This window comes from Acanthopagrus latus, chromosome 21 (genome assembly GCF_904848185.1).
Source record: "Acanthopagrus latus isolate v.2019 chromosome 21, fAcaLat1.1, whole genome shotgun sequence".
Classification (NCBI taxonomy): Eukaryota; Metazoa; Chordata; class Actinopteri; order Spariformes; family Sparidae; genus Acanthopagrus; species Acanthopagrus latus.
In genome coordinates this window covers 4,165,645-4,183,277 of record NC_051059.1, presented here as the reverse complement: position 1 = coordinate 4,183,277, position 17,633 = coordinate 4,165,645, and the positions used below count along the sequence as shown (strand labels likewise).

Here is a 17,633-nt window from a genome sequence, read left to right as displayed (position 1 = left end):
CTGGATGCAGTCCAAGTCCTGAGCATGAATTCAGCTCTGCTGTCATTTGGTTCATTATCCTTCCCTTTAAATACAAGTTCTAGCACAAGACAGTACAGCAAACTAAAGGACAAGCGGAGAACGTGTATAAGTGAAACTGTTCATCTGTGTAAGCCACATTTTCAGCTGTTGGCTGTTTCAGAAGTTATGTCGTCATGTTACAGCTGGTGGTACTGATGCTTTATAAACAACTAATTAATGGGAAGACTTTTATTGTGAAGGAGCTATAGGAAATTAAACATGAAAAAAACAGAGGTGTGTAAGCAGTGATCCTGAATAATGCTGCAGGGAGAAAGAGTGTCCCAGCTTTCTTTAATCACTATTCAAGACAAGTGCGTCAGACACACCTTCATACCAGTAGCCTTGAAATAAATTCCAATCCCAGCTGCACTGGACGGATGTGCCGTGATGTACATTAAGGCAGGTCCACATGTTTGTGGATAAGCCCCATATGGGTCTTACCAAACCTTTACCAAATCTTCCCCCTATCAAAAAGTTCAGTGAACAGTGCACATGCAAAAAAAAAAAAAAAAAAAAAAAAAATATATATATATATATATATATATATATATATATATATATATATATATATATATATATATATATATATATATATATATATATATATATATATATTTTTTTTTTTTAAAAAGAGACTCAAAGGGGACCCAGGGAGGTCGCATCCATCTGGAATGGGCCAGAGGACGATTCAAACAGTCACAGTCAACCCAACGAGACCAAATATCAACCCTGTTTTCATGAAATTTCATCATATTACTCCAACTAATTTGTATAGTCGAATATGTCATAAGAAAAAAACAAACAAACAAAAAAAACATAATTCCTGATTGGATTATGTTCATGGTGGATGGATACTGCAGGAAAACATAACACATGGTTTCAGTGGTGTCAGTGGTCATGGTGTCAATTCACAGATTAATTCATTGCCAGACTGATTGGTTCACAACATGTTTGCTTAAAAAACAGAAGCGGGGCAGCATTATGTTTATTTCTTTTAAAATGTTTGCAAGTCAGTATCAAAGCAAGATGTATCAAACAGGGAGAGGACTGGCATGGTGCCTTGTTGCAGTAATTTGTGATTATTACATCATCATAGTATTATTACTGGGATCAGAACTTTTAATCTACTTCAAATGGGTATCAAACATATTTGCTACAAGACCAAACAGGGTCCTTGATCTGGTTTCAGTTATGTTAATTGGGGGGACCCCTTAAGGGTGTCTGCATTGGCACCAATGTGTTTGAGGGACTGTAACTTTCTATTCTCACCCTTATGATGGCAGGCTGCCATAGCATTATAAATGATGGCGAAAATGTCACAATGTATGCAAAGACCTTGGGCTAATCACTCAGCATTCCACACTGCTTATCAAGCACTGAGAAGGTGTTTTTTTGTTGTTGTTTGTTTGAGTAATGAGGTTATTTTGACAGGCTAGTGATGAAGTACTGCAGCACAGCTGTGAGCTAGCAGACTAAACTATGAAATATGGTTTCATACCTTTGAGGTATTCTGGGTCGGGCACAGGGTCCGACAGCTCCTCGTGGCACTGAACCTCAGTTGGCACCGATGCCACTACCATGCCATCTGGGAGCTGCTGCTCAATGCCTCGGGCAAAGTTCTTCTGCCTGGTGTGAGAAGAGATGAGAGAATGGGAGGTCCCGTTTAGAGACAGAGACATTGAGTCATCCAACAGGGAACGAAGAAAAACGAGAGGCAAAATTCAAATCAAGTATTGTCTTGAGGTTGTCACACCATTACACTGATTGAGTTTGACTTCCTACATTCATTCAAGTTTTTAAAACTTATTCTGTAAATAGATAACCCTCTTACTGTTTTGGTCAGGCAGTTCTGTGTGTAACTTTCTTATGATACATTTTCAGCAACTCCTGAGGCCAGTTAGCAGCACGCACTTCTGCTTGTTCTTGGTAGAGTTAGCTAATAAACAGAATAATACAGCTAATGCTTTGCCCACTCATCCACAATTACATGTTGATAATAATGTAGTTCCTGTAGTGTTTCGTCTTATGACTATACGGCACGTTTTCTCCAAAACACAATGATCATTTTGGAATGACAGTCTTCATTAAATTCTGTGATGACAGACAAAGGCAAAAAGGAGTCAGAGTGAATGAAAAACATTAATGAAGGTAGGAGGGGCACAGCAGATCAAAGATTGATAAGTAACTTGGTAAATTGTAAAACAATACATTCTGGCACCTCATTAAGAGAAAATCAATACATAGTAACAATTATTCACGACTGTACAGTGAATTGAAGAGACAAAGTCTCACATAAAACACGTCATTTTTCACTGTGTTGATTGTTCTGCCTGCAACGTGACTCATCTTCAGTCTGAGAGCTGATGTCCTCATTTGTCTGCTGCTGTGAGTGACTCTTGGTTGAACTCGCTCATTTTGTCCACTCCATCATTCTTTGTCTCAATGCCAGTTAGGTTCACAACAAGGTTCCACAACAGAATGACTGCAATAAATCACTAACTTAAGTCATTCAGGCATTGTGGGGCCAAACCAAATGAGAACACATCTATTTTCGACAGAGTCTGACCAATATAGTTTACTCCAGACTTATATTTTTTGAAAACATAATGCACAAATCGCTGTACATCAGCAGATGCATGAAGCAATCAGAAGTTATTGTTAAATACTATGATTTGGACCAGTGTGAAGGATTTAGGGGTGGCTGTTGGCAGATATGTATTACAATTTTATTTTTATTAACCTTTATTTATACAGGTAAAATCTCATTAAGACCCAGAGTCTCATTTACAAGAGAGACCTGCTCATGCCAATACAATATTTCTTATTATGTTTTTGTCAGTGTATAATCGCCTAAAAGAACCACTGTGTCTTAGCTTCCTTAGAATTAGCCTTTTATAAGCACAGAGGGAGCAGGCTCATCTATGTTCGTCGTCACTGTTTCTACAGTAGCCCAGAATAGACCAACCAAACTAACAAGGGATGTTCAGCAGGTTGCAATCTTCAACCTCACCACTCGATATCACTAAGTCCTACACAGTGGCTGTTTGAAGCTGCATTATCATATTTAATGCTGACCTGGGAAACCAACCCAAAAATCACAAAATTGAGATGTTACGGTTGACGGTCATTAACACATTCACAGACAAATTTACACACACAGAGCAATCAGTATTATGAGAGCATGCTGTTTTTGCCACAAAATAACTAGTTGGTAATAAAACAGAATTATTCACAGTAAACTTGACTGAGTACACTCAGGTTACCCACATGGAAAAACATGATAAACTATTGAAGCCTTTAAAATATGCATAGCAATGGCCAGTAGATCAGCATGAAATGTCCTAATGGTTCACTCCGGTGATAGTTCTCCTGTTAATAATACCATGCACAACAAACATTTTCATTTGTGCATTTTTCCGGGCCTGAGCTGTGAAAATAAAAAGAGGATACACAAATATTTACAAATCACGGAGTGTTGCCGTTGGGAAAGTCGCAGCTTGAGAACAACAGAAGCCTCTGGCTTGAGTAAAAAAAATAAAACGAAACAGCGTCAGATACCACTATTCAAATTACATTTCATTTGCACGGTCATGATGTGGCCAGGGGTGTGACGGTAATTGGCAGGATACCAGGCTCATGGAAACAATGTAGAGTTAGCTGCTGCTGCTGCTGGTGGGAAGCAAAGCTCATCTGCTGATGTGGGCGGGTGGTAAGGCATGGAATTGGGATTGGGATCTTCATGTATCGTAAGCCTCTGGAGTGGAATCATTTAGAGAAATGCAAAAAAAATAAATAAATAAAAATAAAGTGTATATATATATATATATATATATATATATATATATATATATATATATATATATATATATATATATATATATATATATATATATATATATATATATATATATATATATATATATATATATATATATATATATATATATATATATATATATATATATATACAGTGTGAATGCTCTGCTTGCTATACGTGTATCATTTTATACTGAAACACAGTTCATTTGCCTGTTATTAGATTTGTGTCGCAGAATGACGAAAACATTTGTTTTGGGTTTTATTGACACTGGAGTCAAATATCGTCAGTTTGTGCTGAAGGCAATTAAGCATATCAATAGCTGTTAGTTCAACAAAGCACACAAATTGGGTAATGAGTGAATCATTTTGTTGTTTTGCTGAAGATCACTGTGATATTTTTCCTCTCTCTGATATACATGCATACGAGCTCCCACTGCTGCCTTTAGGTCTTACTAACAATTGTCATTGTCTATGTTGTTGGATGTAACATTCACAAACCATCTGGCACTGTATGACAAAACGTTCAAGTTCTTCTGTTTCTCTCACAATCATCCTTCGGGTTATTTATATAAATAAGGGCTACAACTGATGTTTACTTTTGATAATTACTCCAGCAATTATTTTCTCAAATAGGAAAACTTAAAGTTAAACCATTAACCACAAAGTTCAGTCATGATCTCCTCACACTTCAAATCATTGTAAGTTTGGACGAAGGGATGTCGTCCATAAAGCATTTGTGGAGCGCATCTACATTCAGAAGCTTCTCGATAAACAAACTAACAACAATAACACGTTGAAACTAAATGAACATGAACAAACAGCTTGTAGGCGAAGTCTCTGGAAGCCCTGAGATTTCCAGTTGATTTCAAAAGATGTTATTTACAACCTGTTTTAAGCCAAAATATTCACAGTAGCTGCTGAGCTAAAAGTATCAGTGGGCACCCCGTCCAAAGTGTTATGCCACTTTATTTATTCTTTTTACAGCGATTCTTTTGTTTCTGTTGCTGAAACACTTACTGCTTCAGGCAGAAATACTGTCATTGTTGGAGAAGAAAGCAGGCATTTTGGACTAAGAGCAGCAGACTTTGAGACCATCACAGCCCTTGGCGTCTTGAGCCTGACTGTCTGGACTCAGAATAAGAGCCATGCTAATCCAGCTTGGTTTAAGGCTGCTCCCGGCTAATGTCTGGTTGCAGGAAACAGGAAATGTACAAGTGGGACTTAGGCTGGCCAAACAATGTGAATCAGAGTCACCTCGGATCAAGCTTCTGCACTCTGAGACAGAGTGCAGGACTACAGCGGGACCAACAGCGATACTTGGGGTTTTGTGTTAACTGTCTCTTTAATCGATGAGTTGTTTGGTCTATAAAATGTCAGACAATGGTGACAAATATCAGTCACTGCTTCCCAAAGGCCCTGATGATCAAATGATGACCAAAATCATTATTTATCCACAACCAAAATATCTACAGTTCACTGTCACAGGGAGGAAATAAAAGGAAATAACACACACATTTACATGTACATATATCCTGTAAAATATGGGATGACTGATTATCAGAGATTTCTTGTTTTGTTAAAATCTCATTGGTGGTACAGTAAATCAAGTAGAAAAAACACACTGCTTTAGAAATAAATGTAGGAGTAAAAATGCAATGTTTGCCTTACAGTACAGTATTTGAGTAAATACCAATATACATGTATGTACTGAATGTAAGCAGTAATCAAACATTTAATATTTGTCAACCGAATTATTAAACGTTGCAGATCTAGAGTGAATAAACTCAGTTTTAAATAAGAACCAATCAGGGACACCGATGATCCATTCCCACCCCACCCTCTCAGACACATTTCATATTTTAATTAACTGAGACAATGAACGCAGTCCTCCTGAGGGGGGAATTTGGGGATGTGGTACAGTAGGCTGAGGTGGGCCAAAAAAAGCGAGAGGGAGATAAAAAGATAAGATGCCTGCACAAAATAATTTGAGTGTTCAGGGTGTGTGTGTGTGTGTGTGTGTGTGTGTGTGTGTGTGTGTGTGTGTGTGTGTGTGTGTGTGGGTCAGTTGGGAACGTGGTCTTAATCATTGATCCCAAGAAGCCACCAGAATGAGAACAAAGGGCACTAAAATATTCATTAAAACCTGCTCTGAGCTTGTCGTGTGAGGGAGGAATAGAGTGGCAGAGGGGAGGACGAGGAGAGGAGAGGGAGGACAGTAGTAGGAGTAATGAGAGGAGGTTAGCTTTTTAACATCTCATTACTGGAGTCCACCAGCACCCACAGAGACAGGAAGACAGAGACCCATGTCACCGAGCTCTGTAATATGGAACCGGATCATATCGCGCCCGGCGCTCCCGAGATGTCACAGTGATAGCAGCTATTTCCTGAGCTTCACCGCTCGTATCTCATGTTGCTTTGTAACCAAAACCATCGTGTGCCCTACCAGCTTACTGCCAATGACAATGATAGGAGAGGATTCTACATACCAGGAAATCAAATAAATAAGCCGTGTGCCTTTTGAAATGATAATAACAAGTCCGTCTGTGAAGCTGGAGGGGAGGCTTCCTGTACTTCCCTTATTTCCGAAAAAATATGAGAAGCATTTCGGGGCTGCTGAGCTTGACAGATGAACCATGAGGGAGCCATGCTGGGTGGAGAGAATCAAACCAGCTCTGTGTGAGAGAGAGAGTGTGTGTGTTTCAGGTCGCTCTCACGAGACATAGCTGAAAGGACTTGGATGTCCAGCAGACGGGGAGTCCACACACCTGCTGCGGCCATGTGTGTTTGTGTAAATGTGTGTGAGCATTCATTTATGTGCATAACTGAGTGTTCTGGCTACTTTTCCATGTATATGTGTTTATGTTGCCGCCGGGCACCTGCTCACACCACTTGCTGCTTCCCTTGTATTCTCCCTCTCTTTGTTGTTACTCCAGACAATCTAGATAGAAAAAAAAATAATATCATCTGCCCTCGCCCAATAAATAAAACATTAGCAGTCAAAGCATTCACTTTGAGGGATTGTTTCTATTTTTTTTGGTCTTCCTGCAGAAGAGGATGGAACATTGTGTGAGGTAGCAGGGATGGGAATAAAGGAAGAAGTTAAGGAGAAGTATGTGTTTTACAGAGGAAAATAAACATATACCAGATACTGGTGCAAGCTGGAGGAAACAGGATTCAAATGCAAAGAGGATTCTTTTCATTTGGAGGAAGAAAAAAAACAAAAAAAAAACAACACATCTCCAGTGACAATTACACAATATTCTAATATGACTTTCTTCCGTTGCTGAATGATGGAGCCAGATGCTTTGTGCCACTCCAGAGCAGTGGGGTAGGGGCTTTTGTAAAAGTGCCAGTGAACATCACACAAAGGTTTCTCACTTGTCCCTCTCTTTCCTTCTTTCACTCACTTGCATTCCCTCAAGGGCAAACAGTACATCTAATAAGGATGTGCTAGTACCCAGGCCGCACTGCTGTTTCACTTGCATATTTTAGTTACCACTGACTGATGTCTACGAATGTTATACCATCGTCTGGGTGAATATTCAGTTCCTATTGAACTTGTTCAAGTGAACTGGTCTATGAACCGTTCTAAACTGTGCTATAGCCTTTATCTAAAATGAGCAGCTTTGACATCAGCTGGCTGCAGACACCTGTGTTAATTTACTCACTCCACACTTATTGTTTTGAATCATTATTTCATATACTGTATTTGATTAAATTTGAAAGATGACTTGACATGTGAAAAGCATTCTGGTATCTGGAATGTGTAAGATTTGTTCCTAAGAAAACGAAGAAAGGAGAATAAAGGAGAATCTGTAGTAATCTGACAAGGATTTGGTCTTTTTTTTTTTTTTTTTTTTTTTCGGTTTGTGTCTCATTTGAAAGATTTCATGAGTCACTGGCTTTGGATTTGCTGTAGATACGGGGGTGTTATAAGTTATCGTCAGCCTGACTAATTTGAGCTCCAATATGCATTCCACATTAACTTCTGCAGACTATACATATGCACCTGCGGGCCAAAATAGTTTGTTGTTCATAAAATGTAAAATAGTTTTATTAATACACTAAAGTTAGCAACTTGTGTGTGGTATGCCAGGCTGATTTATGTGCACATGATTATTATCTGTGCACAGGCACTTCTGTCATGTTATTTAATGGCTCACCACTTTGTCCATCCCTTTTTTGTAACAGTAAGTTGACAACTTGAATCATGAGCACTCTAGACATTAAGTTTTGGCTAGTGGCATTTCACTGCCATTTAAACACATGCCAGAATTATCTGTTACTTTCTTATGGCAGTAATTAACACAGTATGAGTAATACACTTACTTGCATGTGTGTAATGCTTTTAGCTTAGAAAAAAATTGAATTTGGAATCTCTGGACTTCCTGAGACTGATTACACTGGCCAAAGCCCATATGCTTGAATTGCTTCAGAGACTGCTGCAATGGTGTTTTGCTGTGAACCTCTTGACATTTTTTGTGGACTACAAAACTGTCAGGTTAGGGTTTAAAGGGGACACTCTGGATAGAGGAGGGTGAACCCAAATGCAGATACTCATGGAATGGGAGGCAAGATTGGGGAAACAAAAGGTGAGCTTTTATTTTGCAAAAAGCTGAGTTTCACAAATAAAACAAGGGGCAACGAACAAAATAAGTCCAAAGACCTAAAACCAAAACACCAAAGAAAACAGTACAAGAATGCATGAAGAAGAAGAAGATAAAGTACCAATCAAAAGCAAAGTTCAAATCAAACAAATGCAAAATGCAAAAAGTCAAGATCCAAAAAACACATACCATAGGGGGACTGGAAGAACATGGACAGGAACATGGATGAAGGCAGACGCAGACAGAGACATACAGGCATATGAGCAGGAGCAGACAGGCGCTGACAAATACAACGGCCGGACAAGGAGTGCAGGGAACACACAGACTAAATACACAGACACTGATGAACAGACGAGGAACAGGCGGGGAGAGAGAGGAGGGAGGAGTCAGCGCTCAGTCAAACCCTCAGGCAGGGGCAAAGGACAATTCACTGGGCGTTGTTCCTTACTTGAAGGCTGCACATTGCAGTTTTGCAAGTGGTTGTGAGAAATAGCTAATTTTTCTAAAGTTGGAAAAGCTTTTCTGACTGGAGGTCATTTTACACAGTATCAGTTAAGTTCATACTGCTCAGTCTGCAGTGCTACTGTCTAGTGAAAGTGGAGGGAGTGGGAGTGATGAAGAGATCCAGCCACTGAATTTAATGTAAGACAGCCTTTTTCAAAGCCTCAGAGACTAGAACTTAGCTGCACGGCATTGCAGGATGGAAAGGAACACTCTTCCCTCCTGCTTTTTGTTTTTTTCCAATATTTGAAGAGCAAACCACCAATTAAGCTAATGGCTCTTGCAAAAGACTTTTCAATGAAAAGTCAATGTAGCAGAAGCCCTGATGCCCTGACTTTATGAGTCAACCTCCAACACCACTGGATCCAACATTTTTCATCAATCAGGCTGAAGTGTGAAAGCTAGTTCCAGTTTGGATCATTTTTCAAATTTTACAAATTACAAAGATTTTCTCTGGTACCAACAGTTCACTTCAAACAATTTAAAGCAGCAAATAGCAGTGTAAAAAAAAAAAAAAAAAAAACTGGTTAAAATGACAAACATTACCATCATCTGATAATGAGCTGTAATCAACATTAATTCTATGAGTAACTTGGCTATTGACTGGTCAATGTTCTGTCCCCAAAACGGTTTCTTTACTCACCATTTGTGATTTTAAAGACAGATCCCTCTGCACAACTGCTCAATGACCGTGAGAGTTTTGCACTTAAGGCCAGCAGAGCAATGAGTCACCCTAACTAGCACAGTCTTGCTGATTGCATCGCATCAATTATGGGCTGAATCAGTCTGAATCTCAAAGTTAAAACTTTTATGGCCATTATAGAGATAATTCAACTTATCAGCCTAATAGCTCCGAATCAGACCTTCCAGTAATTGGTAGAGGGTCGTGCAAAAAGTAAAGTGATCAGTGGAAAATGCACTGTGTCAGATACATTTAGTCCACATATGTGAAGCCTTTTATTGCGTTAACATCACTCTCTTGATGTTGGTTCTGAACAGCCATCGTGTAAGTATTAATAAAAGGACAGCATTTGTTTGTTTCTTTGTCTGGATTCAGACAGCCTTCCCCACAAATAATACAGGTAAGACTGACTTACCACCACTTTTCTACTCTTCCATTTTTTTTCTTTTTAATTATGAAGCAATGTGTATTGCTAATTATTTTCAATGTGTTCTTTAGAAATTCAAGTTAATATCTAGCGCCAGAGCTCATCCACACTGCGGCACAAAAACACTGTCTAGAAGCATCTGATTAGACGATATGCCGCCTCGAATATCATCCCTCCAGCTCTCTATTCCCTGTGAATCAGAAACTGACCTGCAAAATCAATGCGCTGCCCCTTTAACAGTCACCACATTGATCACGTAACATTTTTTTACTTTAGTGCAACATATTGGAGAACTGTTCAAGATGTTTGACAGCATAGAGCATTGCATTACAAACCACATTTCACAATGAGCTGTCTAAGCAGCCATTTAATACTGACCAGCAGCACATTCATTTCTGCTGTGCACCATTAAATTTGACATTAAGCTTCCTAGGGGACAGATTTAGCACCACCAGATATGTATTGCCTGAGGCAGACTTTCACGTGTGACAAACTGTTTTGTTATTTGTGTTTGTAGTTCTGACAGAACGCCATCTACATGAAGGGCTCCACCCACCCAAAAGGATCTTCCACGTTCAATTACGACGCAGTCTTTCCGCAACTCTTGTTAATTTTACATTCTTTTTTTTCTTTTTTTGTTTTACATTAAGTTCATCTGGTCAAATTAGGTTCAATTTCATCACATTGGCTCCTGGTCAGTTTTAATTCATTTGCAGCCGTCTCTAATGATTATGCCTTGCACTAACCATGCCTCCCAAAAGAATCTCCCTTCTACTTCCACCACCTCATCTGCACGGGAAGCATTAGGGTTCTCAGTCTGCCTAAGACCCTGCTCTCCATTCACAAGCACCTTCAAATGAGATCAGAGAATTTGAGGTTTGGATTCTTGATGATATTAACTGTCCTGCTTCACCCACCCCTCCCTCTCTACATCTCCAGCAGTGGATCCCTAAGTGGGAGAGCTGCCTCCGGGCGGCGGAATCCAAGCACGGCCCAAATTAAATTCCTGGGCCGCAGATGACTCTGCTGACCTTCTGGCTTCCTGAGTTCAGTGGAAATGATTGCGGCATACAGGCAGTGATAATTAACCACCTTCAAAGTACTCTACCATCCACATCAAACCCTGTGCAAATCATGAAAGGAACACGGCATCTCTTTGGACCTGTGTGGATTAATATCCAAAAGTCTCTACAAAGAGCTGACAGGAGGTCTTTTTTTTTTTCTTATTTCTCCTCTTCAGAGTATTTGCCAGCGATTAGGGGAAATGTCTTGTTTAATATGACAGTGGCAGACTTTACTATCTGGTGTACCTTACTTTTTTTTTTTTTTTCTGGCCCCCGGGAGGGAAGTGACATGACGTCTGTCTGAAACTCTACACGGAAATGTAATGAAATAACCTATAAACATATGTTGCAATCTTTGATGTGCTTTAATAACCTCTGATGACACATCTGATTATTTATTCACGGCAACTGTTTCCATTTTACCATCAGGGGATTTAAACTGTGCTGTGTAGGGGGGTTGAGCACAATTCAGTGCATCACAGCTGTCTGAATTGGAATGAATTAAATATGACACAACAGGCATCACAGTTAAAGACATTTGACTGAATACCGTGTTGCGTGTGCACCAGAATTTCAAGGTAGCACATAATTTTCTCATTTGTATTGGCATATTACATTCCCCTCTGGTGTCATATTTGTATGAAAGGAGACCTATTACACAGGTTCTGGTGAATGCAAAAGATCTTGAGAGTTAAGAAGACCAAAGTCTGCACCAATCAAAGTCACCCTCTCCCACAGAAAACTGCTCCTGAAACACTCCTATTTCTGGGACTCTGTGGCATCACATTATGTTCCTGAGTCACGCACTTGCATAATTAATGCTGGCAGCTAGGTTGGCCTGTAAGAACTGATGTAGCACAGCTGCTCTGTTGTTTTTGGCAGGGCTGGGTCAGACATGTGTAAGGTGACCAATCAGAGCAGACCTTAAAGAGACAGGACAGAGAGATTCCCTCCATGAGTGCTGGACAGGACGAAAAATGTGTTTTTTGAGCATTAAGCCAGGTAAAGTTATTCTAGTTGTATTGAAAGAAAATGTCGAAAATAACTAAAGGAATGAATCTGAAAATGAGTGTAATATTTCTATTTTAACTATGTTTATACATACATATTTAATTCAAAATGTGTTAATGCATAATTACTCCTGATGGATAACATGGATATTGATGACCTTAAAATTCCATTTACAAATTATGTAGATACTACTTATGCACATTCAATTCCACCAGCTCGTTGCTATGATAATGACAGAAATAAAGAAATCAACAATAATACATGGGAACAATCAAAGAATTGTATCAAAATCATGGTTTTCTAAATTATCCCAAATAATTATTAATTTTAAAATATGCCCAAAAGGCATTCTGTTCTATAGATTTAGTGTAGTTTAGCCCAATTGTATGAAGAACAATAACCCAGGAAATAACAATTTGGCGTATTGGAACAAAATCAACAACAGCTACAAACAGTTATAGTCCTGCAACCTTTGCATGGTGTCGCCACTGCAGTGTATGGATATTATATCACACATTTGCCGATAGATCCTCTGAAATCACCCTAAATATCACGCACTGGACCTTTAAGACTTAACTTAATAATACATCCAGACTTTCTATGGCCTTTTTTTAAGGTAAGTGAATTCAACTATCTAAGATTTTTACAGAACTGTAGATAAACTGCAAGTAATAATAGGCATGCTGACCATGACTCAGCTAAAGACAGATTCTGAATGTTCAAACTTAGTAGGTGGAGTGGGTGGACTCACCAATCATGCCTGTCCCTGGTGCAGGGAAGTAGTGCTGCTGAGTGGGTTCTACTTAGGGGGTCATGTGCAGATTTGGCCAGGTTTGTTTGAAAGAGGCAAGAAAAGACAAGGGTAGATTGACTCCTGTGCAGGTTGCATCTGCACTTTGTTGAGGTCTAATTATAAAAGAGTGTGTTCTGTTCTACACCCTGAATTTTAATGCGTTTTCATATCAGATCAGGGATCCAGATTGCCTGTAAATACCAGATGGAAGTGAGGTTCAGTATCAGTTGTCACATCTGTAACTCTTAATCCACTTTGACACCGACACGTCATGTACAACAAGCATCTGGCACCATTTCACCCACTTGAACAGAGAACGATGACTGAAACTGTTCTATCATGGATATCACGACAGTGGGAGCCAAACGGCCAAACCCTGCCAAAGTGTTTCCCTGCTGAGATACAAATAGCACAACAATGTCCCACATGCTTCACTTCACAAACAGCTTGTGTGCTTACCTGAATGTGGCCTTGAGGATCTGTCCCGAGGTGCTCTCTTTGGTGTGGTTGTTGTATCCGTAGAAGAGGTCTCCGAACACAGTCTGGTTAGCCGGAATGTCCACTGCCTCCATGCAGTCTATCCCCTCGGTGCAGGCCTCAGACAGCGGCAGGCATGACCTCCCATCTGGACCCCGCTTGTAGTCTTCAATGCACCTAAAGAGACAGGTGAGCTTTAGGGCATTTCATTTATTTAAATGTGGCCTTATTTCCATCCCTCTTTCCCAGAACTGTGATATAACGTTACTTAATTATTTTCCTTTATTTATCTGCTTGTTTGCTTGCCTCTCTGTTTCTGCTCTTTCATTTCCAGGATTCCCATTACCCTAGCTTTTCATGGTGAGATAATAATTAGTATGCAGAGAGCAAAACAAGAGCATTTCAGGTTAAAGTTAATTATGTTTAGAATTTTGTTAAATAACGGGCACTGGTTATCCTGCCAATTTTCAAACTGTTAGGCTGTCATTTAAACAGTCAGCCATACAGGGAGCTGCTCTCTCGGCGAGTTTAAAACGATTATGGAGGATCACATAGCAGATAAAAGGATCAATAAGATGCTATCTCTGATGTGCACAGCCACATTTTATTTGGGTTTGGCTCCTACTCCCACCGGTCGACTGCAGTGTGAGTGTCCAGACTCCTAACTGAACTTAGCACCTCGTGTGATGTTAGAATACATAAATGCAATGTTGCAAACTAGAAATAAATAAGACCCATCATTAGTTGTTCTTGTGTTTTTTTTCTGGCAAAGTCTGTCTTCATGAAACGTGTAAATGAACATTTAAATGGATCTGTCAGTTCACAGTGAATGGAAGAATTGTTAGCATCATCTGATTAATGACACTAGTGCAGATTGAACAAATGTTTTTGACACCGGATAAATATCACAACATTTCAATACAATAAGGTAGTTGAGATAGTTGTGCCTCAGAGGATCATCAAAGAAAGGCAGAGACAATCCCAATTTGAATGAATGGAATTTTAAAGTCACAAGCTGCGATTTTGACCTAAACTTGACAATGATCGGCAGTATCTTACAAGTTGTGACAAGTCGTACGCACCCAAAAGAAGTCAATTAATGGTAATTTGGTTTGTTACCATTGTTCGGTTAATATCATCAATCCCTCCATCCTGTCCTTGTAATCTGTGCAATCAGCTAAAGATGCTTTCCTCAAACTACTAAGACCACTCTGTAACCTTTTTGTTTTTTTTTTTTCATTTTTGAGAGGAGAAGGTGTGGGCTGTGTCTTCTTTGCTGTTCAAAAAACAAACTACACAGTAACTGGTCTTTTTGTATACAATCCATCCAGGTGGGAGGGGGGATTATGGGAGTTTGCCTAATTCACTAACTTTTTTTTGCACTACCTTACTCTCTCCTGCAAGTTACAGCAACAGGCAAGCAAATGAAATGCACAGTTACCCTGAGTAAAATGACTGGTTCTCTGGGTCTGAACATAATTTACACAGCTTGTCAGTACACACCCCAATAATTAAATACGACTAGTGTCTAGTCATTTTAGTCGTTTTAATGCAGGAATCTTTCCTATTGAGTTTTGAAGCTGCTGCTGTTGCTCTGTTAACAAGCTGTTGATGCTGTTTCTCCTGCGTAGACTGTAACCGTAATGTTCAGCTCACAGAGCATCAGTGCAAAGCAGTAACAAGATCAATAGAGGTCATCAGTCTGATATCAGTTATACCACTAATGTAATACCCTCGTAGAGTTGAGCGAAACTGCAGTTGTATTTTCCTCAGCTTCTTCAGTCCTAAGCATTGCTTATATGATGAACATGGATACTGATGTACTCTTACACATGCAATGCAAATGCTATAACATATTTACAAAGAGACTGTCAGCAGCAGAAATATTTCTTAAAACCATGTGATCGTACTTATTCCAAGATGCTGTTTACTCAATTTCTGCTGCGTGCAAAATATGCACATCTCAAACCTCACAGCCCAACAGTGTAGAATCAGTAAAATCAATTCTACTCAACTGGCACAAATCCTCCATCTAAAAAAAAAAAAAAAAAAAGGGAGTCAGATTCCAAACACTGAGAGTCCTCTCAAGACTCTTTCATATTGATGATGTTTTGACATCTCGGTGTATAATATACTCCATGAAATGAATCAAAGGCAGGCAAACTAGAGGGAGAAAAATGGGGCGTTAAGGAGAGGAAGATAATCTGTCAGGGATTTACCCTGAGAGGAGCTCTCTCCTGGATGCCAAATGTCGCAGAGTTAATGCCAGTCTCCAGTGGGACCAGTGGAGGATTAGTCACATCTGCACTGTGCCAAGTGACAACAACAAAATGCTGTTGTTGAGAATTATATGAAACATGGCATTTTATGTAAAGATGACAGTGAATAAAAAATCTTGTGGTGTTCAATAAAAAAAACAAAAAAAAAAAAGAATGTTCTTTACGGGATATGGTTATGATAATTAAAAAAAAGAAAAAAAAAAAAGAAAAAATCACATTTTATCACATCTTAAACTGCACAAGGCACCTTTCCAGATTCATACCGTAGCTTTGTGTTGGTGATTTGGACCACAGCTCAGCACACCACACTGGTTAGGATTCAGTTATTCTGACTGATTAGAACTCTGCTAAGATTGACCTTTGGTTGGAACAGTGATGGAATTTATGTGACAGCGCCAAACTCCTGCAAAAACAGGCGCAACATAATGAACAGGAGGGTGAGGAGGAAGATGTCAATCAATCTGTCTGTACACGTCCACACAGTCCTGAGGAGAGCTCTAATCTGTCCACTCAGTGAAAACACCTGTCGGGCTGTGGCACAGCTGCGTATTGGCTTGGGATTATAGGAGGCAGGTCTCTGTATACTGAATCTAACAATAACCCAATGTAACTGCTTCGTCCTTCTTCCAACTCCTCCCAGGTAATTTCACCAATTTGCACAAAACCTACACAACATCTGTGGATTCTCCTGACAAAAAAAATGTATTAAAGAATTTTGATATTCCAAAGAATACTCAAATTATCAAATAACAACTTCCAGCAGATTTCATTCCAAACAAGAAGCGTTGCATATCTCCACATTGGTCTGTCCAAATGATATCAAACTCAGGTGACTACTTCCCCATGAGCCCCTGCGCAAAATTTTGGCCAATTACCACTAGACGGCGCTCTTTAAATTGAAGTATTTTATATCTCTATATCGGTTGGTCGGATTAACACAAAACTTGGTACAATTATTGCCAATGCCCTCCTGACGATAGGTGACAAAAGGTGTTACCAGCGGACTCTATAGCGCCCCCTGGAATATTAAAAATCAAAGCCCCACCTCCTATATGCATATATATGAATGACATTCGGTATGCATATGTGTCATGATTCACTCAGTATCATCCTCAGACCTTGAACATATAAAGTTATCAAAAGCTTTCACCTATGTCAAACATGATGGGTGTCATGGTGTGCTCCATTTTCATGCTTCGCCATAAAGCAACAAGTCCTTATAACTTCAACATACAATTTCCCATGTACACCAAATTCATCACACATGTATACAATGTTACCCTGGATACCTCCATGCATCAGTACTGTGTCATATCCATAGCGCCACCTACTGGACACAGGAATTCAGACAAACATCCTATTTACATGACATTTATAGTTTTTTTCCTCCATATCATAAGCTGTTTTCAGACGGAGCACCAAGCCGCTAATTTGCCCGTCCTTTTGGTGGCTCGGTCTGTGGTTTTAGACAGAGGGTACACTTATCTCCGCCTCGCCTGCTATCTAAAAAAACTGCGTGAGGTGGGTGGAGGTGACGGTGACCTGCACTGTTGTGCGACCCACAGCCGGGGAGTTTTAAAACCAGGAAACAGCTGATCACAGCAGTCAGTCCATCACTCCACAGACATTAAGATGAACATCTGGACAGCTGCAGAGATCCAGGAGATGCAGCGTCTCCTCGGTCTCTGTAGCTGTTTGGTTGTGTTAGCTTTTTGCTGTTACGTCAAGCTAAGAACGGTTGCTACTTTCAAATTATCCCCTGATTAGAACCCAGTTCTGAACTGCAATGGGGTGCAATGTAAAGCTCTTATTTTGAAGAAAAATTCTATGTCACTGTTCACAGCCCAACTTCGAGCTTCATGTCACGTCACATGTTTACGCCTGCCTCAGAGGCGGCTTTTAGAAAAGGAGGA

The 17,633-nt window shown here is 39.6% G+C and overlaps 1 protein-coding gene across 8 annotated transcripts in view; it reads right to left on the bottom strand.

The window, feature by feature from the left end:
• astn1 (astrotactin 1) overlaps window positions 1-17,633 on the bottom strand; it is a 406,003-nt gene that overhangs the window by 198,389 nt on the left and 189,981 nt on the right. For all 8 annotated transcript variants that reach the window (XM_037083604.1, XM_037083606.1, XM_037083607.1 and 5 more), the window contains 2 exons: window positions 13,424-13,618; window positions 1,559-1,686 (listed from right to left, as the gene is read on the bottom strand). In XM_037083604.1, coding sequence (XP_036939499.1) covers window positions 1,559-1,686; window positions 13,424-13,618 — 323 coding nt within the window. The remainder of the gene's footprint in view (window positions 1-1,558; window positions 1,687-13,423; window positions 13,619-17,633) is intronic.